The sequence below is a fragment of the Ambystoma mexicanum genome, chromosome 7q, assembly GCF_040938575.1.
Source record: "Ambystoma mexicanum isolate Mex_15411 chromosome 7q, UKY_AmexF1_1, whole genome shotgun sequence".
NCBI classification, from domain to species: Eukaryota; Metazoa; Chordata; class Amphibia; order Caudata; family Ambystomatidae; genus Ambystoma; species Ambystoma mexicanum.
Window position 1 is genome coordinate 68,265,267 of NC_090941.1, and position 27,198 is coordinate 68,292,464.

General features: G+C 45.9%; 1 protein-coding gene across 1 annotated transcript in view; it reads right to left on the bottom strand.

Moving 5' to 3' along the window:
- Window positions 1-25,652, bottom strand: part of PRKX (protein kinase cAMP-dependent X-linked catalytic subunit) — a 545,345-nt gene extending 519,693 nt beyond the window's left edge. The window contains exon 1 of the mRNA XM_069640599.1: window positions 25,267-25,652. Within this exon, the coding sequence (XP_069496700.1) occupies window positions 25,267-25,435 (169 nt within the window). The 5' untranslated portion in view covers window positions 25,436-25,652. The remainder of the gene's footprint in view (window positions 1-25,266) is intronic.
- Window positions 25,653-27,198: the final 1,546 nt, after the last annotated feature.

The following is a 27,198-nucleotide window of genomic DNA, read 5'->3' on the forward strand; positions in this document are numbered from 1 at the left end:
CAACAGTCGCATGCTTATTATGTTTAATCACAGTACGTAGTACTGCATGTGGTCTGTTGCTGGCAAAGAAAGTTCTTGTGCTTGTTTTCTTAAGTAAATGATTCAAGCTCCTTTCGATTTCCTAGCCGATTCACCCAGTGTGCTAACCACTGTAAATATTGCATTCAAGATGGCCACTTTTTAAAGTTGACGTAACGACATGGACACATTTAAAATCACGTGACCGCCCCATTGCACCATTTTGGATTGGTTTCATTTTTACATTGGAAACAATATATTCTCTTGTGACGTGTGGTACAATTCTTCTGTGCTAATTTAGGTGCGATGCACAAAATAGATGTAGGTGTCTCAAATATAGCATAGAAGATACAAGCCAGTCCTGTAAAATCGTCATATTGATTCAGAGTATGGGGCTTAACTGCTACAACTTTTACCTGTTTGTATGCTTGCAAACATAGTTTACCTGAACACACTTAATGCAATGCTATTAAAATGTCTAAGAATCGTTAAGCTTCTTATCGTTAAATTTTATAGAAAATGGTTCATTTAGGTGTCCGAATTTAGCCCAGTATGACGACAGTCCATCCAACAGATCCAAGTTGCTTCACGTTGCCTTTGGATTCGCTCACGTTTCCTCCTCTTGGCAGCATACTCAGCGTTTCCAAGCCAAAATATTTTAGATTGTCAATCCTGTCCTGTGTGTGTTCTTGGTGGATGGTATGCCAATGGGTACTTAGTGTCTTTATTTTTAATTGACCTTGTGTGTTCTACTGTCCTATTTTTCAACGGGCGAATTGTGCTGCCAATATACAATTTTGAGCATGTGCATTTTAGGCCGTATATCACAAACTTTGTATTGCAGTTGATAAATTCTTTCATTTGATATTGCTGTCCATTAGACAATTACATTGTTGTTTTACCATTCTCTGAAAATTAACATAGTGTACATTTGCCACATTTAAACTTCACTCTCGGATTGGTTGGATTCCATAATTGCGGTATTCCTCTTTTGGGTGTTGTGACCTGAAAACGAGATGGGCAAAATGGTCTTTTCAAACTTTTGCCTTTCCGATAGGGGGGTTTCATCCAACTATTTCGCAAGGTCTTCATCTAGTTTTAGAATCGACCAATGTTTTGTCAATATTTCTCTGAGTAAATTGGATTCAGAGCTGTAGGTTGTGATGAACCTGATCTTTTGAATTTCAACATTAGGTTTAGGTTGAACTTTATTTTGAAGTAATTTCGTTCTGCTCCGGAGCAAGGTTTTAGCATACGCTTGATGAAGTTTCCTGGTATCAATAGCCTCTTGCTCGGAATTTCTTCGTATGTATCGCTGCATGTTTCTCCAACTCATTATTACTAGTGCAATTACGTTTGATCCTGAGGAATTACCCATAAGGTATATTGTGTATTATGTGACTGGGGTGATTGCTCATGGCATGTAAGGTACCATTTCCAGCTGTGGGTTTTACATACAAAGTCGACTGAATTGTGTCATTATCTATGTAGAGCTCTAGATCCAAGAAGTTAATTTGTGCTTTCTTTTTTTAAAATATGTTTATTTTAAACCAAGGCAGGACAATTTTCATATTACATTGCATGAGGATTTCACACAGATAACCATTCCCTTTCGCTCGAGTTGTCCCTCCCTCTTCCTCTCCCCCCCACCCCCACCCCCGGACCCCACTGCCCCCCCGGCTCCCCCCACGCGCTCTCACTCCGCGGGGCCGACCGCCACCCCCGTCCCTCAGGTGGGCTTTTGGTCACCCAGAGTCCATCGAGTGCTGAGAGGTTTAAATGTTAAGGCGGGGAAGGCATGGGCAGTTTCAAGTTGTAGTTATTGTTGTTCAGGTACGTGTGATAATTTGTCACTGATGTTTTGGTTCCATTCCAGATTAGCAGAATGTCAATAAATCTTCCCTAATAGATAATGTGGTTGTCTTCTGTGAACGATGGATGTCTTCAAGCATACTCCAACTCATAATGTCCCATGTACAAATTGGCATAGGCGGGGCGAATTTGATGCCCATTGCGGTCCCTTGCTTCTGTCCGAAAATCTGATTATCGAACATGAATATATTGTGTAATGCAAAGTTCAGCATTTCCAATATCATGAGATTCTGTTGATAGTATGAAATGGATCTTGTCTTGAGGAAATAATTTGTTGCGTCTATTCCTTTGTTATGTATGATGCTTGTATAGAGTAATGTGACAAGTCTAAAGTTTGTCTCCCAGTTAATTGATTCGAGCTGCTGTATCCGATGCTTTGTATCTTGAATGAAAGAAGACAATCCATAGGTAATAAATAATAACAATTTTACCACTTAAAGCCCTTTTACCTTCACCTTTTCTTTGTACTTCTTTAGAAATGGTGCAACTGATTCAAGGGGAAGTGTGGGATTCTCATGTGAAGTAGGCACGGATATAACCAGAATTTAGGGTGTTTGAAGGCAGCTTGGGACAGTTATGCTGTGCGGATATGATAGTTTGCAAAGGTGAGTGGATGTTGTTGGGGTCAGTGTTTGCCTAGGTTAGTTCAGATGAAGATGAGGCATCTGGCAAAGGGAATGGATGTTGTGCATTTAGCTAAAAACAATCCCGTGAGGGGTCCATATGCAGATCTGTTGGAGGGCATGAAAACAGACCTAATGCACTTGAGAAAGGACTGGAAACTTAAGCTGTCTGGACTGCATTGTTCCCGCATAGCACGTGCCCTGGTTTGTGTGACCCAGAGGAAAGGCAGGTGCAGAGGAGGAGGAGGAGGTAGGCCTGGGTTCGATTTGGACAGAGTTCTTTTTACCATGTTTATCAGAATTGTATTGCGTATGGATTGAAACATGTTTGGACTTTTAAATTAAAGTGCTTATGGTGTCTTGACAGAATGTTTTAAGGCTAATACTGCTGTCTCATACATTTGCACACCTCTATAATTACTTGCCCCTACATACATAATTACTTTTAAAAGTCCAAAAGCATGCTTAAGTTAGGGTTTGCACACACTGTGTTACTAACAAAACATGGGAAAAAGACTCCCTTTCATTGAAGTCTGATTATTCAGATAATATGGCGGACGCATGCATACTACCTTGCATGTTGGTGCTGGCTGCTCGGGAGACACAAAACCTTGCTCATTGCCAGACCTTAAAAATCATATGGCAATATAAATTACAACAAATGCATGACCTCATAATGGCTTCTCAGAAAAAGACATGGCAGTACCAACAAACCCAGCCCAGGATCTAGATGTGCCTCAGACATTCTACCCCCATTTATAGTAGAGCCTTTGACGCACACATAGGTAGCACTATAGTAAGTATACATCAGCCAAAACGAATCATCATGAACTTGCATCTAACAAACAGCAGGATTTTATAGGCTGTCTACGTAAGTAAGAAAAGACTGCAACAACATCAACAGAGGGCCTCAATACATTTGAGGGTACATAGTGGAACTGAGTTTATAAGTAAGTATGCATGCTCAAAAGAAGTCTTGAAGCCATAGATGCTCCACCGACCATCTTTCAATTTCCCCTCATGTGCCCACACACTTTCTGGGTGACATTGCCATTAATGTTGGCATTTGTTGGGGAGGACCGATGGCATGGAACTAGATACATGCCAAGAATGAGATCTAAAAACGATGACATTTCTAGCGTGATACTCGAAAAATGGCTACAATCACGATATTGTTAGCATCTTGTTATTAATTTGTCAAAAGTATTAAATAAAACATTTTTTAAAAACTCTAAAGCAGTTCTAGACCAATTTGTTGAACTTGACCTCAAGGTTCAAAGACGTTTCTGGAATTGAACGTCTGGCTAGTTATATCTCCTAACCCCATGTGGATAACCATGCAAAGTCACTTGCCATATCAATTCCAGGAGTAGACAGTGCACCAGTCGCGAATTCTATACTAAATTGAAAAAATGGATTGCTAAAAAAATTTGAACCGTGCAACAGATTCAGCTGAAATTGTACAGACAATTTTGTACCCCTTTTCTCAAAAAAGTGATATCCCCATGATGCATTGTGGGAGAGGCATTTCAGAAATGAAAAAGCAGCCATTTACTCCCAAAATTCTATTGCTAATAACTTTTGCAGAGATCAAAATAAGGATTTGTTGACAAGGGGCTAAAAGCAGCTCCTGGGTATCGGACATCAACCATTAGGCAGGAGCTACCTCTTGGAACCAGGGGCAAGTACACCATGAGCAGCAAATATAGCATGTGTAAGATGCAAACTACCTTTTTAGTGATAGTATCCAATATGCTTTAAATGCCCCTAAAGTCGGTCCTTTATTTTTTTGTATACATTCACAAGCCTACACTGTTTATAACTGTATGACGCAAATTGCCTGGGGTCAGGGGGGTGGTCAAAGGTAGCTCCCGGTAGTTGTTGATATCAAGCCAACCATGCTGCCCCCTGGCTATAACCAGGAGCTAAATAGCTCCCAGGTCCTGCCAATTTCGAACCCTGCTTTTGACTTGCTGGATAAGGTTTGTCAAGGGCCTCCTCCCACCCGCAAACTACAAATTTCGGCAGCAAAACGTTATAAAATGAAAAGGTTAAGAAAACAAACCACCACAGCGTCACTTCAGCCCAATCATTTTCCAATAGAGAAAGGGTGCAGTTTCTGAACAGCCGTAGCGCGAAAACTGCTTGTCCAAATAAGAATCAACTTGGGAACAAAGCGTGGACTTGCATGTCTTGACCGATTTGGGGTAAATCCGTACAGTCGTTTTTAAAATATTCGACAGAGAAGGGGGTTGGTCCTTAAAAACTTTGTAGCTGAATTGGTGCTTTTTACAGCAGAGATGCTAAGCAGGGGCTAATACCTTTCAAATTGCTGGATGGATTTAGATGACATTTTCCAACAAAGTTTTCAAGAGCCGCACTAAACTGGAAATTTTGGGAACAATGTTAGAAAATGAACAAGTTCATAAGAAAACATCAAAATGCAGTTTTCGGCCTGTACCATAGAGAAAAGTACTGTTTTTGAACAGCAGTAGCGCAATAACCGTTGGCTAGATTTGAACCAAATAAACAATTTGGGCACACAGAAATTACATTTCTTGAATGGTTTGGGGTAAAGCCATCCAATAGTTTTTGAAATATTCGACAAAGACATGCGAGTGCCCCCATGTTCCTTAAAACATATATCAGCCGCGGTGCTTTGCAACAGAGAGGCTGAGAGGCTTTCCAGAAATTAAAAACTGCCTCTTTATTTTGCTCGATGCAAGTGATTCCTACGATAATACCGGGAGAAGCTGCAAACAAAAGAATTCAAAATGCTATTTGGAGGAGGAGGAAAGGGGATGCCATCAAACTTCGGAATTAACTATCCCATGACTTTACAGAGTCTAATATTATTGTTCTCGACTTCAGAAAAATACTCAAACTCTTCTATTTATGTAGTCACTCCTATAGGAAGGAATAAGGATTGTTTTGAATGACAGCGCTTAGATGGCCTGGCCGTAGGCACTATATAAATATTAATAGCAATAATATCAGGCTAGAGGTTAGGAGTGGGAAAGAAGACACCATATGAATTCGGGACTCTGAGGGTGGGCTGGGAGGTAGTTACGCGTAGAACATTTTTGGTTTACAAGGGGGAAGACAACAGAAATCTCATGAGATTACAGCACCAACACTGCAAGACGAGCTCAGATTATTTTTTTTAAAAGGCTGTCACGCGAAATGAGAGCGGGGTAGGCAGGGGAAAAAGCGAATTGAGTGGAGGGACCTAGAGAAATAAAGGGGGGGACACCTGTTGAGTGCCTGCGAGGACGTGGAAGCCTTTTTAATTCAGAGCAATTGTTCCCGTTATTGCAGGAATCTGCAAACCGCTACTCTACTGCAGGAATTTCTGTTATTAGAAAGGATTACTGTGACATTAACGCAGGAATAAGGAGTTAGAAAAATACATTTTCACATTTGCAGTGTCTACATCTACTGACCAAGGGGCAATGGGTGTATGGTAAAGTAATGTTTTGACATTTCCAGTGGCCATGGCTAGTGGGCCCAAAAGAAAGTTTACTGCAACTCGCCCATGGACAAGGGTGGAAGCCCACAGCTAGTGAGACCTCAAGAAACTATGCAACATGTTCGGCTGTGGCCACTGGCCATGGATGAAGGCCATTCCGAGCAATTCCACCACTATCTGCCACCTCTTGGTGAAGCTTATGACCACAAAGAAGACATCACCAGTGACATAACTAATTACATCATACATGACATTACAAAGGAGATCAATAATGACATCAAATGTGACATTACTGAATAACTATTTCTGTTGGCCTTTTGAAAATTATTAACAAGGGGGGTCCTGGGAGTCCCTCTGCCAGACATTAGTCCTGGTTACGAGAGACTTACCCAGAGTCTTTAGCTCACTATCTTTCACAGACCCCCCCTTGTTATCTGCATAGTTCAAGTAACTTTGAGTCTCACCCCAAGTTACTAGGGGAATCCAGACGTGGACCCCTTGCTCACTACTCTTATAGAGGCACAGCTACACCCTACTGATGAGGTTCAACCAGACCGAAACACGTGTCTGGGGGTGCTGTTGGTACTCTTGTTCAGAGGAGAATTGCCTAGCATTTCGGTGCTGGGCTGCCCCAGGGCTGGACAAAGGCTGATATGTTTGGGATATTTCTTCTCTGTTAAAGATAGTGAGCTAAAGACTCTGGGTAAGACTCTTGTAACCAGGACTCATGTCTGGCAGAGAGTCTCCCAGGACCCCCCCTTGTTATCTGTTGGCCTTTTGATACATATTTTATTACACTTAAAATAATAACATGGCATTGAACAATACACTGCTAGAGAATTATACGATTACCTGTGGAGCATTCATGTGTGGTTCTTATCAAATTATAAAGGTTCATGTATTAGTAAACAATTACAACACTTTATCACAGGGAAAGTACCCATTTCAATTATTTCAAACATAATATATGTCGTAGTAAACAAATTCAAATGGGGGTGGAAAGTTAAGTTGGCTTTGCCTGAAATGTCTGCTGAATTTTTGTTGCGTCTGTTTTCAACATAATGGCCCTCATTACAAGTCAGGCGTTAAGGGTTTAACGGCGCCGTCAGCGCCGTTAACCCTTAACGCCTGATTCACACTTTAACGCCTGCTTTTTGCAGGCTTTAAAGTCCAAGGCGCTAAGCGACCTTGGTGCTAATTACAGCACCGTAATTTACGGTGCCGTAATTAGCGCCTTCCCCATCCCCATTATACCCTATGGGGCAAAAATGGGAATGGGGAAGGGCAAATGGTGAATGGGGAATTACCGCCCCACTCAGCTTGGAATGGGGCGGTAATTCCGCCATCCACCATGGCGGAATCCGGCATGGACCATGGTGCTCATAGCACCATGGTCCATCACCTGACTTGTAATGAGGGCCAATGTCCCTCCAACGACACACAGACTGCAAACTTTGCACTCACCTCTAGCCATTTGACTGTTAACAAGTAGGTAATGGTGTGCTGTGTCTATGTATTGAACTCTGGTGGTTATATGCTCTTTATGGCTGGCTAGGTAGTAGCTTTGCAACCCGTCGGTAAGCGTGCGTGCACTATGCGGCAACGCTTTCTTTGTTGTTCCTTGAAATAGCAAAGCATATGTGATATCTAAGGAAAAGAGAAATAACACCAATAAAGATTTTCAAAAGGCATATTCTTACAACTGCCCAAAAAAGTAGTCCGAGCACAGCTCCCCCTCATGTGAACCCATTAACGCTACGTTGCGTGTGGGTGCAAGGACGGGTCGTAAGAAACAAACGTATACTGCTACCAGCATTGTGCGTGGAGGCCACAAACAACTGGAAATAGCACCTGTTTTATGGGACAGTGTTAGCCGAAGAGCACACGCCACATCAGCAGTCTTATTTGCGAAAATGAAATTCCTCTCAGATAACAGAGTTAAGTGCCAGCCCAGAAAACACAGTGCAACAGCTGTGACTTCAGTGGTGCAGCACAAATGAGGCCATCGTCAGCTGGTATTTTACGGAGCTGTGGATAATACAAAGAGCGTTTCACAAGCAGGCCATGAACGAGAAGGGTGGCAGTAGCCTTAACATGAACAACATATTTTCAAAGGACAATCCAACCAGCACGCGAACAACTCTGCCATGAATAAAGACAAATACCAAATCACTCCACCCAAAAAAGTCCATCCTTGCGCTTCTACAAACCGGAGCACAGTAATCTCACGATGCGAGTTACTCTGCTATGGATGTAGTACATTCCCACTGGACACGCCGCAGATTATGAAACAGAGCAAACGAAAGGGGAGGAAAGCTTACACCCACATGACCTAGATTTGACGGTCGTCTTGTCAAAACAAGCTACACCCAGAGCAAGAAATTAAAATACATATATATTTGAATTCCGAATATTTAGGAAATCTGTTTAATCTGCAAACAGCTGCTGGCAGCCCATACAAAAGCCAACGATTTCAGCTTTTGGATAGGCATTTGTCAGACTATGCCATCAAATAGTAATTACATCAGGCCTGTAAAACAAATTGTGCATGCGGCTCTAGCCATTCTGAAAACCGCACTCTTTCAAGTTAAAGAGCCCAGGTGGGTTTGTGGCCTAACGTTCTACGTTGTAGTTGAATGGTGACACTGTTACAGTCATAAATGGCGTTCCACGTGTGAACGAAGAGATGGATTATGACGAAATCCACTCGATCTGATGACATAAGTCAAGTTCCATGATAATGAAACGATGCAAAAATAACAGTTTGGGTCTATTTGACCCAATTACATTTCATCAAATTTATTTGACCTCTTTTTCTGTCTAAAATGTAATCATAATCGGGAACCAGTCGAGAGCCAGGTCGGGGTCTCTCTCTCTCAGGGTCGGTCTCTCTCTCTCTCTAAGCACGGTATAATATCTCGGTGCCTGAAGAACACCCAGACCAGCAGGTTAGTTATTTGTAGGTAGTCGCTCCTGGCAACTACATCAGCATTCCCTCCTTGCCAGCTAGATCTCAACTGTAAATCTTATAACCCAGGCTTCAGAGCATAACATCCCCAACACTCCACTCACTCTGACATCACAACATTCCATGTAACAGAGATGTCACCACCTCATCTCAGATACTCATTACAACCCCTCTCCCTCCTTTAATTTGTTGAACAAGGAGAAATTCCACTAAATCCACCACTGACACACCCCTACATACACATGTGGCCAGCACGTAATGCACCAGCTCACCAGACTCCACTGACGACAAGAAAACCACCCCGGAGCTCACCTATGACCCTCGACACTCCAAATTTATGACACTAGGGAAATGTGCTTAACCAAGAAACTATGGGCCAATAATACCTACATGGCACCCCAAGGATACTAACTGTGCCACCAACAAATTGGACAACAAAAACCAACCCGTGTTTGCCGAGACACCGCAACTCCAACTTCAGAACACACCAAAATCCAATTCCAACTCCACTCCTCCCTCTAAAAACACAACAATGAGGAACCCAACGCAGTCTAGTAAGGGCTAACTCCTCCCCTAAAACAGAACTGGAAAAACCCTCCAGAAACAAAAATAATAAACTAAGCACTGCCACCTGTTCCTAGCTGCCCCTTGGAACCTAGGACCTGCCACGGCCCAGCGTTCCCAAATACAGAACACTACCTAACACGCCAAACCATCCGTGCACAAACAACCTTCCGCCCTAGCCTACATCCCAGGGCACCAGGGCTGCCACCCCCGGGCACGAACCCAGCTCAAAAGCAACAAGCACACCATCCCAAGATCAGTCCACAACAGCACCCCCACAGGGCACCCCAACACAACACGATGAGAACACCTAAGAAAACTCAATCCTACAGGATTGCGCAAAAACACCCACCTTAAACCAACACAATACAAGTAGATCATAAACCTAGGGCCCCTGGTCCAGCCTTCCCACACATCACCACAGGACGCCAAGTCCAGCCAACTGCATAAATGCAGTACTCCCACACACACACCTTGGACCCCTAGTCCTTGCCAAACTGCACCATGCAACACACCACCACCGAGGACCCCTAGTCCTAGCCAAACTGCTACACCGCAGCCTTCCCACACTACACCGCAGGATCCCTGGTCCAGCCAAACTGCGAATTGCAGCATCACATACGCTACCACTACGGACACCTGGTCCAGTCCGGCTGCCTTTGCAGCAACACCTACTCTCACCACGTGCATAGACGCAGTACTCCACACCCTTGCGCCATACTCGCACACTACACCCACACTCACAGCCATCACATTGAAAACAGGCACATTGACGACAAAAGCCAATATCATCGCTAGAGTTAAAAGTCTCTGTTTAGATTTCTCAGAGTGACGGAAATTACACTACTCAACCACCCCCCACCCCAAGTCACACACTCGCAAGACTTATGGGAACCAACCCCTTAGTTCACCCCACCCGCGAGTCCAGGTCAAAGACCAATAGGCCTCACCTGTAAGGAAAAGTACATGTTAGTTCTAATGTACTAATCAAAAACATAGGTACAATTTCAAATGCACCCGCAAACCACGAGTCCAAAATCCCCACTAAACACACCTGCAAAAAGAAACAGGTTAAGCAAGGAAGAAAAAAAATGCATTTAACAATGGAAAACATCATGGCCACTACATAAACATACACACCCATACTGGCACTACAGAAAACAAACATAAAACAGGCCACTACGTCAACACAAGACCGCTTACAAACCGGCCTGACATGACTGCTGCTTCTTAATGTTCTTCGCAGCAACAAGTAGTCCAACTCGCGCGGCGCTGCTACCAGACGAAACTCGCTTCTTCCACAGATCAGCTTCCGGCAGCGGATACAGATGAGAGACTTCAATGCCCATCTGACACCTGCCAATCCGCTGCCATAAGGTAACTTAACTCCCCCCACTGCTCCGCTTCCAACGCAGCAGCAGACAAGATTGAGGGGCTTCAACGTCCGCCCGACACCTTCATATGTCCTCTTCACACGCTCGGACGCAGCATACTCCGCAACGTCATCAACAGAATCATGGAATGCCCTCCAAGTCCTGGTCCTAGACGCAATGTTACGTCTCCCCCAGAACTGCACTTCCGCGTACGACCCATAGGTGCCGGTTGAAAACTCCTCTCCTCCGAAATCTTATTCTGCGTTCCAGCTTCTGACGCTGGAACGCACAGTCATGACTCCCCGACGTCATCACTCCGCAGACGGGGAGCATGGAGGAAACATTGTTGCCTTTAATGCAGGCACAACACGCTGGCTGACGTGGCGCCGCGCCGCGACAGGACTGGCACCCTCCATGGTCCCAGGCCCCTGTCACCAGCTCCACAGGGCACCCGTCACCCGCCTCACAGTGCCAGCACACAGGGCACCAGAATGAGTCAGCAGTCAGCCTCTTCAACGCTCCCTATGTCCAGGAGCCCACGAACGAACGAAATCGCCGCAGCCAGCGCCACCAGCCTGCTGGCACTCCTACACATGCCACCTCTCTTCAATATGCACTCCTCCACCAGGCAAGACAGGAGGGGCTATTGCGCGTTCCGGCCAGGCTCATCGCTGTCTGCTCCTCAATTCAACGCGGCCTGGTAGACGCTTCCTTGAGCCTAGTTCAAGCCAGATGCGCTCTGTGCAGGGGACAAACCGTCAGCCCGCTGAGGGCCCCTCCGCTGGGACACACGACCAGGTGTCCCCTCCTCATCTCTGCACACCGACTTGTGTGCCGACCCAATTCCTCATATCAGCACCACCCGGCCTGCTGAAGGGTTATCTGGAGCGAGCCCAGTCAAGACCCGACCAAATCTGCTGACACTTTCCAGGTGGGACATGAACTCATAGGAGAGCGAGGTTTCCTGGCTCTGCACTGTCCCCTCCTCGACAGGATCCCATCCTCGTCGCCAGTGTAATATCTTGGTACCTGAAGAACACCCGGACCAGCCGGTAAGTTATTTGTAGGTTTATTATAAGTTATTTGCCAGGAACAACATCGGCATGTCCCTCCTTGCCAGCTAGATCTCAACTGTAAATCTTAGAACCCAGGCTTCAGAGCATAACATCCCCAATACTCCACTCACTCTGACATCACAACATTTCATGTAAAAGTGATGTCACCACCTCCCTTCAGATGCACATTACAACACACTGCTACACTCACACACTCAGCTCATTCAGACTAGGGCTTAGGTCACAACACTTACTGCAATATACTGGAGTAACAGAGCTTTGAGAAAGCCTTTCATGAGCATGTGGTGGCTCTACTGTACAGAATAACTGAACGCAGCAACAGATTTCAAATGTTGTAAACAATATTAATAGGATTCTATATAGAAAGACTCAGGTATACAATTCTTGAAGAAATAGTTTTTTTTCTCTGTGCAAGACCAGCCATGTGGAATATGCTGTCGTATATATTTGGGTATTAGGCGAATAACCTCCACACATGGCAGTTGCAACGAGTTGAAATACATAAATCACACACTAATTTTAGCATAAACAACCGAATTGAGTTTATAAATACTGTAGAATGGATTGGCGCAATAGTTGTGGTTTCACCACGTTCCCCTTTTGTGCAAAAAAGTAACTTGTGCACGGACGTGAATGCCAATTTTCCACGTGCACACAGCACACAATTTCTTAGTGACAAGTCTGAAATAACACTTTCAAGTATCTAGTAGCAAGTGAACATTATGTGGCCCAACAATGACCATTGTATATAGGGCTGGCTCCCTAGTGTTACCCCTCCATAAGCCACATTTTGCACACAGGTTGGACAAAAGTGCTGACCAGAGCAATGGCAGAGGTTAAGATTAATTCTAAACCATCCAGACATCAGCCCTTTTGTTAAGTTGGAATGGGAGGCAGGGCTTTCTTGGTCATTACAACAAGAATCTCCACAACGTGACGCCAGAGACTGCCATTTTAACTTGTGCTGATACCTTATGACAAGGGTGTTCGACAGTAAATAACTTGAGGAATAGCCAAGTGTCCAATGTGTTGGTATTCGAGCACCAAATATCCAGAGATTCAAATTTCAAGTTGCAAGCTACTAGCCAGCACAAACAAAGTTACTGGACCCCTCCAATCTACACTTAGACAGCAGACCATTTCTTACTTGCTAGAAGTCAATTATCACTAGCCAATGTCTACTGCTGCGTGCACATTTTCAGCCCTTGTATAAAACATACATACAATATGCTTTTCCTAATCCCTTACAGCCACTGTCTGGCTAGTATTACTGCAAAGTCCATTCTGACACCCCCCCCCTCGAAAACTCTGACTGCCAGAAAACTGCTTATTAGCATCTGCTGCTGCACCCCTCTTTTAGGTTTAGGTGCTGCACTTTTGAGGAATCCACACTCTGCCTTTTATCTTTTGTGCTCCTAAATTCATCGCCAAAACCCCCCCGACCCCCGTGCAGGATTACAGCATCACTCTCCATAGCGAAGTCCTGTGCGCAGCAAAATCTGGTGAGCTTTGGCCATTGAGGATGTGTGTACACGATGTGAGGGAAGGGATTTCATTTGATTTTAGATGTGTGAGAAGAGTTTAGGGCTTGAGGGAGATGCAGGCTAGACCTCAGAGAATCATGGATTCTGGCTACTGGACAAAAGCCTCCATTACCTCCCCTCTGCCCCCCCAAAATCCCCTGCCCCCACAAGATCTGCTCTCAGCTGGAAAAAGTTCCAAGCAAGCCACTGAGCACAGCACCTGGCTAAGTTAAGAGTGGTTGTAGACAGACCCTGCCAAGTGGAAGAAATTCCACAGAACAGGTTATTTGAACAATGTTCGCTCTCAGTAGAGGTGCTTCCCACACGTGTAAAATACGTAAAAATTCAGCCTTCATACTAAGTAACGCAGGATAATCCAGATATGGGGCCCTTGCTCACTGTGCCTTAGAGACTCAGCTTCACCTCATTGAGGCGGCCCAATAAGACTGAAACACGTGTCTGGAGTTGCTGGTGGCACTCTTTTTCAGAAGAAAATTGCCTAGCATTTTGGTGCTGGACTACCCGTGGGTGGGACCAGACTGATATGCACATGGGCATTTCTGCTTTGTGACAGGTCAGTGAGCAAAATGGGGTTGTAGACCCTTCTGAGTGGAAGAAATTTCATAGAACAGGTTACTTGGACCATATTCATTCTCAGTAGCAGGGCTTCCACACACTTGTTACACATGTTAGAGTGAGGTTTGAAGAATGTCAGCCTTCCAACCAACATACCAAGAAGAGTAAAATGGGCTATCTTGATTTTTAAACTTCAGGCATCCCTTTTTTGAACCAAAAGTGCTTATAATCCTAAGCATCCCAGACTGCGACTTTCTCTCATCTCCTAACTCCCAGATGCTTGTTTTGTTATACATAGGATACTGTGCGTGCGCGCAGGGATCGAAATTTAGATTTCCTGAGCAGGAGCTAAAACTAGCTGCTGTGTATCAGCCATCACCTAGTAGGCAGTAGCTAACCCCAAGGAACCAGGAGTTAGCAGATAGCGTGCTGCAAATCTAACTTACTCGAGATGAACTTACATTTTGTCCATTTGTTGCAAATCCATTATGCTTTATACGTTTTCTAAATGTCTCCAATGGTTCTTTATACACAAAGTTAATGCCATATAGGCTTGTTTGTATGGGAACAGTTTACGACATGACGCAAAAGAAGCTCCTGGTAGCTGTTGCTATCAAGTTAACCAGGCTCTCCTGAGCTAGTAGCAGGAGCTAAATAGCTCCCAGCTATTTCGAACCCTATGTGTGTGTAACGTGAGCTAATGAAACGGGACTGGTCAGGAAAAGGCCAGTATTAGGAGTGGCGAAAATACTGAATTTATATGTGGGGCGTGGGTTAGGGTGATCATAAATGCGGTGGAATATGGAGATGGGGAGCTTGCGGGGGTCTCTCTCTGTTATATTGTATATACAGAGACACACCGCAAATGAGTGTAAAGAAATACATTTTTTTTTATCTGAATTTTGGGCTTCAGAAAATAATAAACCCTGAAGTGATGACAGATCCTTTCACTCTTCGCCTGACTAACCAATTTCCCTCTAAGCTCTCCTACCACGTTATACTACACAGACAAACCCTGTCCCCCACAGACAGCTGTCATAGACCTAGCCCTTTACACATCAACCCTAAATGAAACACGACAGAGCTCTCATCTTTGGCCCCATTACACTCTCTCACATCAGCTGCTTAACAGATCCAAAATGCTGTAGTCAATCAGATCTTGGGCTCTTCCCTATGGATAACATACTGCCAAGATTCTCTGCCAAACCCACAGAAAGACAATTGGTACAAAGGAACTGGGTACTCCTGGTCGACACCCATTCACAACACAGGTTTCGAATCTGCCGGGCCCACTAATTAACTTCCCCCTTTTTCTTACAAAGCCACACCCAGCGTGGATGCTATACAAGACCATTTGCATCAAATCAAAATAACATTAGTTACAAGTAATTACAAGTTCATTAATACAACAATGATCCTGCAGAAGTGAAGGTACTTTTAAGGGAACCAGTCCAAATTAAAAAAGCCTACACATGTTACCCTTCATGTCTATTCCTTCGGATAGAAGCACTAAGCAACTTGTTATGATGAGTTCAAAGTGTATCTCATCACTGGTCTCTGCCTGTGCAATAGAAACTGTGGGCATCAACAGCACGTTTTAATATCTAGCCACTGATCTATAGGATACACAACAGTCTAGACACCTGCTGCACCAATCATATCGCCTGATATCATCTCCATTTGACTTCCTATAGTGAGATTAAGCACAATTTACCACGAGAGAGCTTTGGGACCATGCACTGTCAGGCAGATACTCGGCTATCAAAAAAGATAGTTTCAAAGAAACGGGTTGAATTTGCGTAGCAAACATATTACACTGTCATGAAGAGAGCTCCCCGACAACCCCTCTCCAGGTGGGACAAAATCCAGTTCCAGCGCAGTCCTTGCAAATCCCCCAAAAAATCCCACTAGACCTGCTGGGCGAGTTCCTTAGTTTACATACCCGACCCAAGAGATTCACCCTTGCTGCAAGACTTTCTGTAAAATGGTACGCGTCACCATAAGCACACTTCATATATGGTTAAATGCTGCCACCCAAAGGCAGTCATGCACAGCAAAATATTGATTTACCATTTACTGCAAACAAAGGTTGCAGGAATGTCAAATAAAAGTTTCAAACATCCTCATACTCACCAGCAAGGTCAGGTTGCATGCAAATGGTACTCATCCGTCATATATTTTCCTCGCCAATTCAAGAGGGCCAGTAGATTTTGCAAGCCATGTTGCCAGCCACCTCAATTCAAAACATACACAGTGCACACCATTTCTTACTCTCCAATATCACTAGCCGATGGCTTGTGGGCAAGTGTACATGGTGTGCTCTGCCCCATCTCAGAACTAGACGTCACAGGATGCTACGTTACTCTTTGCAACCAAGAGACCAGGAAAATAAAAGTGCTATGTCATATTCCGGGAAAGCTTTGGCACCAGAGTAACATGGTACAACATGTTGGTTGCCTTCATTATAGCTCTCTATGCCGAGCACCTGCTGCAGAAATGTGTGTTTGTCATGCACATCAGACGTTTGAATTCTGATGCATGTGACTCAGCCCTTCATCAATCTGAGCTAAATTCTTGAGACTATTACAGTTGGTAGTACTTAAAATTTAGTACATGGCTTAGACATGGGAGAAGAGCTCAGTACACACAGATGGGGAAGAATATCCACTCTTATGATATGATATTTTATTTGTATCGTGTTTGTACACAAGTGCTTCAGAGCGCGATGAGGCAAGGGAGGGGAACAAGGGAGAACAATACAATGATCTTACAAGGCCCGCTGACATTGAGACCATGCAGGTGAATGGGAGAGGGGGAAAAGGAAAAGTCCAAGGGAAGGGGGAAGAGGTGGAAAGTGCTGGACAAAAGGAAATAAAAATAAAAGAAATGAAACATGCATAAATAATAAAAAGCAGCAAACAGGGGTAGTGCAGCCAGCAAGCGGCAAGTGCTAGGTTGAAAGCAGAGTGTGTCTGGTAAGTGCAGAAAAACAATAACGGGTGAGGTGGGCTGTAGGATAACAGAAATGATACAGACCCCAGTGCAAGGGGTAGCCAGGAAGGAGGCAGTGTAGGTAGGTGGCAGGGTGAGCAGGTACCTGGGCCTGAGAGTCAGGTAGGCTGTTCCAGAGGGAGGCCCCAGCTGAAGACAGATCTACCCCCAGCTCATTTCTTTGAAAAATGACTGAACCTCAGGGAGTTAGAGGTGGAGGAGAGAAGAGCTCGGGGAGGGGGGGTATTTACGGAGGGACAGCTGAAGGCATTTTGGACCCAGGCCCCAGAAAGCCTCGTGGACAATGCAAATGGTTTTGAATTTAATCCTTGCAGCCACTGGGAGCCAATGGAGAGATTTCAGGGGTGGAGAGATACGATCCCAGGGCTTGAGGCCAAGGACAAGTCTAGCAGCCCTGTTATGGATAAGTTGCAATGGGTGGTGTGTAGCAGCAGGAAGATTTAGAAAAAGACTGTTGCAATAATCCAACCTAGAGAGAACCAGGGCTCGAGAGACAGTGGGCTTCTGGGGGAAGGAGAGGCAAGGCAGAATACCTCTGAGGAGATGCAGTAGAAGTTTTGACTTTTTAGAGACATCAGAGATGTGGGCACAGAAGGAGAGCGTGGAGTCAAAGATGACCCTGAGTTTCTTAGCCTCGCAGGTGGGGGTAGGAGGAGGCCCAAGGGAGGCCGACCAGAAAGTGATGGGAAAGGAGGGAGAAGGTGTGCGATGAGGAGGATCTCTGTCTTGCTGGTATTCAGGCAGAGATTGTTGGCAGCACACCAATCCTGAATGGCAGATAGGCAGTCCGAGATGAGAGAAGGAGAAGAGGTGGCAGAGGGAAGCCTGAAAATGACTTGAGTGTCATCAGCATTGCACTGAAAGTTGGAGCATAAAATTGCAGTGCAGTGAGCGAGAGTTGCCAGGTATTGGTTGAAAAGCCAGGGTGAGAGGTTAGGCCCCTGGGGAACACCACAAGTAGAAAGGGAGTTAGATGAAAGGAAGGACCCGAGGAGGACCTGGGAGGGTCGATCAGAGAGGAAAGAGGTCAGCCAGGCCACAGTGTTTCCAATTTTATACTAGTAATATAAATTACCCACAGTGTTTTCTTACCTTGAAGCACTTTGCATTGCATTTCTTATTACCTCAATCTCAAAGTGTACACAATGCACATTTTTATATACAGAAAAGTATTTTTCTAGGTTGCAACAAAGGTATTCAACTTTTTGTATACAGACACGACTATAAATTTTGTTTTAAAACCAAATCACTAAATCATTTGCAAAATTCGCCATTGCCTATTATTCACAAAAACACACCTGCATGGTCATTTCCCACTTCCAAAGAACATATTCAGAAGTTGCAAGTTTAGGATAAAAGGTGGCCTTCGCCAAGCTCCATTGTTTTTTGGGGGGGCGGGGGTGAGTTTATTCTTCTGCCTTTACTCCATCAGCCATTCCCAAGTAAGGCCAATTAACAAACAGCATATTTTGTATACTGGTATGTAAACACGAATGACCGAGCTCTGTGGAAGATCTCTAAAACAAACAGGTTGAATTAAAACAGGTGGTTAGCATATGATGATAAAATAATAGCACGCCACTGCAAACACTTACAGGATCAGGACTGTATCAGCACCTAGAGGCAGTCTTATTTGACGATTATCTCAGAGAGGGACATGCATGTATATTCTCACAATGACAGTATTGGTTAGGGCCTTTTCTATAGTGTACCCGCAGGCTCTGGAACCTGGCCATGCATTTGCCAAAATGTTAACACAGAAAAGAGTGAACAATATCCTGGTTGCACACACCAGCTTTCCAAGTATGTGTGCTATGATGGAATGGTCCTACCATGCAGTCAAGCATACAGAAGTGTAGCTTGCCATAACCTGATAAGTAGTTATTTGTACAATCCCCAATCTCCATATTAGCTGGATGAGTGCCACGTCAAATGTGGCCCATTGCAGCCCTCACATGATCACTGGCATAATAGATCACTGCACCCTACCTACCAACACTCAAAACTGCCAAATATAATGTTACAGAACTAGTGATGTCGAGTTGTCAATCCCATGCAATATTAAATGCACGGTATCACGTAATCTCATTTTCCTGCACTGCCATGTTCTGTCCAACATGTACATTCATCGCACCATGGCAATAAACATGTACAACGTATCAAATATGCATGTAATGTTAAGCATTATATTGCAGAGTCCTCAACTGCAAACAGTTGATCTAGGGTTAGTTGAGTCTATACACGTTGCTCGCATCACTTAGCACAGCATTCCCATTAATAGTTGAATACATCCAATGCCAAATTTGGTTCATGCCAACAATCACATATCATCCAACACACAACTCATAAAACTGCCAAATACAATAAGTCTTCACTGACAAAAAGAAACATTTGCAAGCAATAACGAACCAATCAAGTAACAACCTTGTAATTAAATGTACCGTGGAACTCGCTGACAAGTTAAAGCGCCAACAAAGGCAGATAGACGGCGCTATATAAATATCTCCTTCACAGGATGCCATACAGGAAGCTGCTACAGTTTCTTGGTAAAGAAGAACATATTCCAGAGCAAGGCATTGATTAAGGGCACATGCTACCAAATACACAAACCTAACATGGCAATATTACCTGGTGTTGCATCCTTTCAGCCCACATGCAGCTAAGAGCAAAAGACTTTCCAATAGCCATTCAAATCAGCATTTCGTTAAAATTCACTATGCAGATGGGTTACGTTTTTCCGAGACAGATATCCGCATTGTCGCACCAAACTACGAGTGACGACTGCAGTTATTCAATACGGGGCCGGGCTCATAGAAATTAAGAAATTGAAAACATGCCAGAGTGCTAGGGCTGAACAACTGTTTGACTCAGCATAAAACAGAGCCCTGCTGCATTACGGCACAGTGAGGCAGATACAACACAGCACGAAAGGGTAAAGGCGATGGCAAATTAGGGCCTGCTTGTTTAAAAGCAGTCTCATAACCGAACGGACGCGATATAGATTATTGGTCACACCCCACGTTTATGCTTTTGTTTAGTTGAGCTGTATGCATCATTTCGGGGAACTAAGTTTCTGACACAGAATTACTGAAGCCGTCGAATATGATTAACCTCCGATTGAAAATATTTCTGCAGAGAACACAACTCCTCCTTGTCAATTCGTATTTAAATCAGAGCTTGAATCGTAAGCACTTCACACAGTGCCAGTGATGTAAGGGGAGGAACTCTGGACAGTCTGTACCTAGTCAGCCGATACGTTTTTGAGTGCTGCTTGATGCTGATGCTTGGCTTGTTTACATTGGAAATGGGGCTTTGGGATGGTGTTTACCCCAGAGCACTCGAGCCTCCTCCACGGGGAGCGGTCTCTGAGAAGAGCAAGTAAGAAAATCAGAAAGCAACCGCACCTGCTCCCTTTCCAGAAAGCCCCAACGACAGGGAAGAAAAAAAAAAAAAAAACAGAGCAACAGGTCAACACGGAAGGCGTCACCCAGAGCATGTAAAACCAGCAAAGGCTGCCAATCAAGCAAGCAAACTGTGCATTACTTTTAATCACTACCCCGCGTTACTTTGCCTAGAAAACTTCCCCTACCTTCACTTCGCTAGAAATGTACTTTGTTATACATACACTTCTTTGTGCCTTTACTTCTTCTGCATCTTCACATTGTGAAGGGGACAATGCATGGGATTAAGGTTAAGTAAAGGTTGGAGCCAAGAGGTGACAGAATACAGAGGGGGTGGTGGGTGAGTAGGGCATGTCTCCCGCTGTAATGACAAAGGGAATTCTAGGGGGGGGGGGTAAAAGACAGGAAAATTAAAAGGTAGGGAGAAGTAAAAGTGACTAAGACTGTATGGTAAAGTGAATATAGGGAATTAAAGACATCCATCTTGCTCTGCTCATCTTTTAAGTTATCCATTAATCAAACCGTTTGGAGAGCGCGTTTATGAGAATGAACTTAAATAGCTCCTAGGTTGCGATGATTAACTCCAGGAAAACCCTGGCACTCAGGGGCTACTTCCAGCTTCCATGTAATTTTACATTTCGACCCTTCAGCTTTTATTCAACACTGTAACACATTGATCCTTCTGAGTCCCACATGCTGAAACAAGCACCAATAGACTTTCCTCCACAGGTTCCCCAACCCATTTTGCAGTTTTCCAAGGACACCCCATTTTTAACATGCCTTCATAGCCAGGTTTAGCGGCTCATAACTCAGAAAGGTATTTTAAGATGCACAAAGTCCTATTACTCAACAACTACTCCTTACACTGGGCCACGCAAGTTATACTGACAGCTTGAAAAGATAAAATGTCCTACTCTACTCCAGCTTGAGCCACTCATCTTGGGAGGTAGTTTGTTGGTGTTGGGAGGTAGTTTGTTGGTGCGGATACTTATGGAGGCAATATTTGGATGCACAGAAATTTCGAGCAGGCAACCACATTTTTTAGTGGAGCAGGGCCCATGAATTCGTTGGTCCGTTCAGTTGTCTGCATACCCATAATAAGAAATATGTACTGATTACTGGTACATTCTCCTCTTTGCAGAGTTAGAGCGAATTCTATACAAAAAAATCTAAACAGACCAGCAACCTTGGTAGACAAATCCTAGCACCCCACGGCTGCAAACAAAGCCACAACCAACACAATTGAAAAAGTCCATCCAGCAATTCACCTTCTGGCAAAGCTCTTTCAGCTTCCTTGCATTGCACCAATCCAACCAACACCTCGTGGGTCGCATTCTAACTGAGCCTGGCCAGCCCTGCAAATCCTTATCGTGGCCAAATGCACACACGCATTCTAATCCTACTCCATGATCTCCAACACTCTGGACTTCTGTCACTGAAGGCGTTCCCACCACAAGGGCATTGAGACTATAATAAATGGTAAAAGGCGCTACTACAATACACAGAACAGAGCCAGACGCAGGCACACACACACCTCTATTCGGTGCCAAACAAGTCAGATTCCTAGAGCTTTTAGAAATGGATTACATGGCAATACCTAAATCTTGTGTACAGAAGGATGCTGGGGGCTAGTACTTTTGAGAGGAAGGCAGCAAAGCGAGCGACAATTAATACTTCAGTGTAGGTTTTAGTACTCAACCTCTCCCACCCCTTAAGCATGCTTACACCGACTCTCAATCACCTTTCATATGAATAATTGCATATGCTTACTCCGACTCGCAATCACCTTTAATATGAATCGTTTTATATGCAGATGAGTATTTTATACTATACAGACTCCTGCACTGGTGAATCATTCACATGGGTTTCTTACTGAAGGGAGTGACAGCGAATTGAAATGTGCTTTGAGGTCACAACGGGTCCTTTAATTATGATATGATATGGTATTTGTAACGCGCCTATACACATGTGTTTCAAGGCGCGACGAGGCAGGGAGGGGAGGGACAAGGGGAGACGGACAACGATCCTACTAGGCCAGGTGTCATTCAGATCGCGCAAGTGCAGGCGTGGGGGAGGGGGAAAAGTGCAAGGGGAGGGGGGGGAAGTGCAGTACAAGTTAAGTGGCGTAAAGTAATAAATAAATAAATAGGGCCAGCTGGTGGCAAGTGCGAGGTAAGTGCAGAGCAAGTGCTGGGGAAGGGGGGGGGGCTGTAGGGATACAGAGACAGTCCCGCAGTGCAAAGGGGTTCCAGGGCATCAGTGCAAGTGGAGTGTGGCTGGGCCCAGGACCGAGGCCGTTTAGAGTGGTCCAGTTGCAGGATCAGTGCAGTTTCAGTGAAGAATTTATTAGCTGTTCAGCAGGGGAGAGGGAGAGAGAAAGCAGAAGCAAAGAGGAAGGTTTTGAGGTGCTTCCGGAACCGGAGATGGTTCTCCTCAAGTTTCAGGGAGGCAGGAAGGCTGTTCCAGAGGGAGGCCCCTGCCGCGGAGAGAGATCTACCCCCGGCTCGATGCTTCGAGAAGCGGCTAACCCTGAGGGAATTGGAGGCGGATGAGCGAAGGGCTCGGGAAGGAAGATATTTGGGAAGAGAGAGTTGAAGGTATTTAGGACCCAGGCCCCAGAAGGCCTTGTGGACAATGCAGAGGGTTTTGAACTTTATCCTCGCAGCCACTGGGAGCCAGTGTAGAGATTTCAGTCCTGGAGAGATATGGTCCCTGGGCTTGAGGCCAAGGACAAGTCTCGCAGTTCTGTTCTGGATGAGTTGCAGAGGGCGGAGAGTGGAGGCAGGCAGGTTAAGATAGAGGCTGTTACAGTAGTCCAGCTTCGAGAGAACCAGGGCTCGGGAGACAGTGAGCTTCTGGGGGAAGGAGAGGAAGGGAAGAATACCTCTGAGGAGATGCAGCTGGTAGTGTGACCTCTTGGCGACGTCAGAAATATGAGGAGAGAAGGAGAGTGTGGAGTCGAAGATGACCCCAAGGTTTTTTGCCTTGCCGGTAGGAGCAGGGAGGGGGCCAAGGGAGGCAGGCCAGAGAGCTGCAGGGAAGGAGGGAGTGGGAGTACCGATGAGTAGAATCTCAGTCTTACTGGCATTAAGGCAGAGGTCATTGGCGGCACACCATTCTTGGATAGCAGACAGACAGTCAGAGATGAGGGAAGGAGAGGGGGAGGCTGAGGGTAGCCTGAAAATGAGCTGGGTATCGTCCGCATAGCACTGGAAATTAGGGCAGAGAGCGGCGATGCGGTGGGCAAGGAGTGCCAGATACTGGTTGAACAGCCAGGGAGAGAGATTAGATCCCTGGGGGACACCACAGGTGGAGAAAAAGATGTCGGAGAGGAAGGACCCCAGTTGGACCTGGGAGGGTCGATTTGAAAGGAAAGAGGTCAGCCACGCCAGAGCCTGACCAGTGATACCCAGGTTTTCCCGGAGACGGTTGAGCAGGATGGCATGGTTGACAGTGTCAAAGGCAGAGGAGAGATCGAGCAGAATGAGAACACACGGAGAGTTGGAATCGAGGTTCAAGAGCAGGTCTTCACGGATGTTCAGGAGAGCAGTTTCCGTGCTTCTGGCAGCTCTGAAGCCAGATTGATGGTCATGAAGACTACCAACAGATTCAGAATGGAGGTTAAGCTGGGAGATGGCCAGTTTCTCCAGGAGCTTGCCCAGGAAGGGAGTGATGGAGATAGGGCGATAGTTAGCCGGGCAGGAGGGGTCGGAGGAGGGTTTCTTGAGAAGAGGGTGCACAAGGGAGTGCTTGAGGGGGGAAGGGAAGACTCCAAAGGCGAAGGAGTGATTGCAGAAGTCAGCCAGGGCAGGAGCCAGGGAGTCCATGTGGTCCTTGATAGTTTTGGAGGAACAGGGGTGAACCTGTTTAGACGAGACTTTCATTGATCGGACTTGTCTGGAAACCTCGTCAGCAGAGAAAGTGGAAAGGCAGAGAAAGAGGGAGGAGGGGTGACCGCAGAAGGGCCAGAGGAAGGGCCGGGTAGGGAGGGAGGGAGGTGAAAGGAGGAGAGCGAGGACAGGATGTCCTGCGTTTTAGAGATGAAGTGAGAGGCCAGTGCAGTGCAGAGGGCCTGGGAGGGGACAGGAGAGGTAGAGACTGCAACATGAAGACCTGGGATGCCCTGCTGTCAAATGACAAACTGATAGTTGGCGAACTCAAACATGCCACCAGCCGGGCCTTAACAAGGGTTGCACTTCCAGTGGTCACATCCCAAGGCCATGACTCAGGGGTCCGATGATGTTACTCTACTCCCCAGCCCGAAAGAGGTGGCACGGATGCTGGACACACTCGCCAGCACCCAAGCCAACGTGCAAAACGAACCGCATCGTGCAATCAAAAAAACAGCCAGATTACACAGACGCGGTGACTGACAATGACTATTGTTCTAAGGAACGTATTCAAGATATCAGGCGACCAGAGTGACACTATGCCACACGGATGGCACTTGTCCAGGCCTTTGCTTGTCCAAATCATTGGGATCATGTGTTTTATTCCAATTTAGTCATTTCAAATAATAAAGCCCCAGTGTGTGGTCTCACTTATACGAATTCGCCTAACACGGCAGTTCTGTTCACACTTTGTAGGTGAAACTACAATGGGAGCGCAGTACCTCCCACTCGTGATGTTATGACAGGCATGACGGACACTTTAGGTGCTTGCACAAACCGCAGGACAGTGCCTGGGAATTCGCCCCACCGGGGCTGCTCTACTTTGGGACGGCGGGTGTCTGAGGCATTGCACGTGGGAGTAGACAGTTTGCGACTTGGGGTCTGTAAGCTGCGGACTCACCCACGGTAGCTAGCGTGTCCAAGTCTTCCAGTCTGTACAGCTGTGGCTCCTCGGCGGGCGGCGGCGGCTCCAGTCTGGAGGCAGGACCGCACCAGCCGGCCTCCTCGCCTGGCTCTCTCCCGGTGCTACTCCCCTGGCCGCTGGCCGCTTTGGCCGCCCCCGCCTCCATCTCAGATGATCACCACTCTGCGCTGCTGCCCGGGTCGCGGAGTCTTCTGTCGGACACCTTCCTGAGCGCTGCGCACAGCACGAACAGCCCGGGGCAAGCGCACGGCATCGCCTCGGTTCGGTTCAGGGGAAAGGCATGCAGGAGTCGACCGGGGACAGAAGCTCTCAGCGCGGATACAGCAGAGAGGCACCGGGCTACACACAGGGCGGCGCTCGATCCACGGGCACGCCCACCAGCAGCCAATCGCTGGCCGCCCCGGGCACCAAGCTTAGAGTCTATTGGTGGCTATGGATTCGAAGAAGTGACGCGGAAGTCAGGGCAACTCCAGTCGTTGTTGGTGCCTGATGTGGGACGGTGCGTTAAGATGCTTTCCGGCTATATTTCATATTCCCTGAAAATCATTTCCAGTACACGCTTAAAGCTCCCAGGGACAAACTGCAATTAAAAGTATGATTTTTGTATTTGCGTTGCATTTTTAAACAGTACCACAAGAAAAGTAGACCACGCCTCGAGCCCTGTAGTGGATTGGAGAAGGTTTACGTCACTCAATGACACCCCACCCCTTTAGAGCTGACTGATGTACACCTCCTCCAATTGAAGCCGAAGATTTCATGTACGTTTCTTTGTTGGGGGTACGGCGAACTCCACCCTTCTCTGCCTGACTGTACGCACCCTTCACGTTCCTCCTTCGCCTCTTGGGTTGGCTATTGCAAAGAATAGGACTGATTAATAGCCAGTCAACGTTTGAAGAACCGGTCTGGGGCCCGCCCCTTCTCTTCACCTGTGTCGCGGCGACGCTTTGTGTCTGTGTCTGAGGGAGTGTCTGACCTGTCATTTACCCCAAACCAGTCCCCTCCTCCCCGCAACACGGTGACGATAGTCATACCAATGTACAGCAACCGCACACTTAGTCTCCAGGGCATAACATGCTACGGATTTTACTGTAATACACGCTGAGTCCTGTTTTGCGGCTTTGCAGCATGTTGTTAACATGCCTGCACGCGTTTGGGCACACCTACATGGTAGATGTCGTGATTTATTGAATAGGAATGCTTTTATTAACCTATTGGCATAGCTCTCAACTCACACGCTTTTGGCGGGTGTCACCCGCCTTGTAAAGGGCTGACTCACCCGCCAAGCCTCCTGCACTCCCATTCATTCCAATGGGCGTCTCACCCGCCAAAAACAAAATCGGGTGATTTCACCCGCCTTTGCAACACAAATGGTTGAGAGCTATGCTATTGGTTGACAACGTACAGTTCTCAAAGCATCACCATCCTCAGGATCCTAATAGGTTGAAGGGCGCACAGCACCCCCAACTGAATAAAGTAGCTAACACAATACACCGAATTCAGGTTCACAAAGATCTACCAATTATCCCGCCCCTAAAGTTCAGGGCCTGAACACTTCCTATATGTTCCCATCTTGGGTAAGGCATGTCACTGGGAGATGATTGGGAGGCATATTGATTGTCTACTGCGATGAGTCAGGACTGGAGAACAGAGATGGAAGTGTAATATAAATCATTGGTAGGCTGTGCTTTTTACAGAGCTACCTTTAGTTCAAAGACTCAAGAAACGTGTCCTTGGCGCGTTTTCTTTCTCTTCGTTCAAATATAGAATCGCCTGAGGCTGGACATGCAAGCAGTACCAGTTTCCCAAGTCACACTGTGAGGGAGACACACCCAGTGTCCTTGGTTCTCCAGGCGTTTCAGTGCTCAGGTTGCAAACACATTTCTTTTTATCAGTGGCAGACCCTTTCAT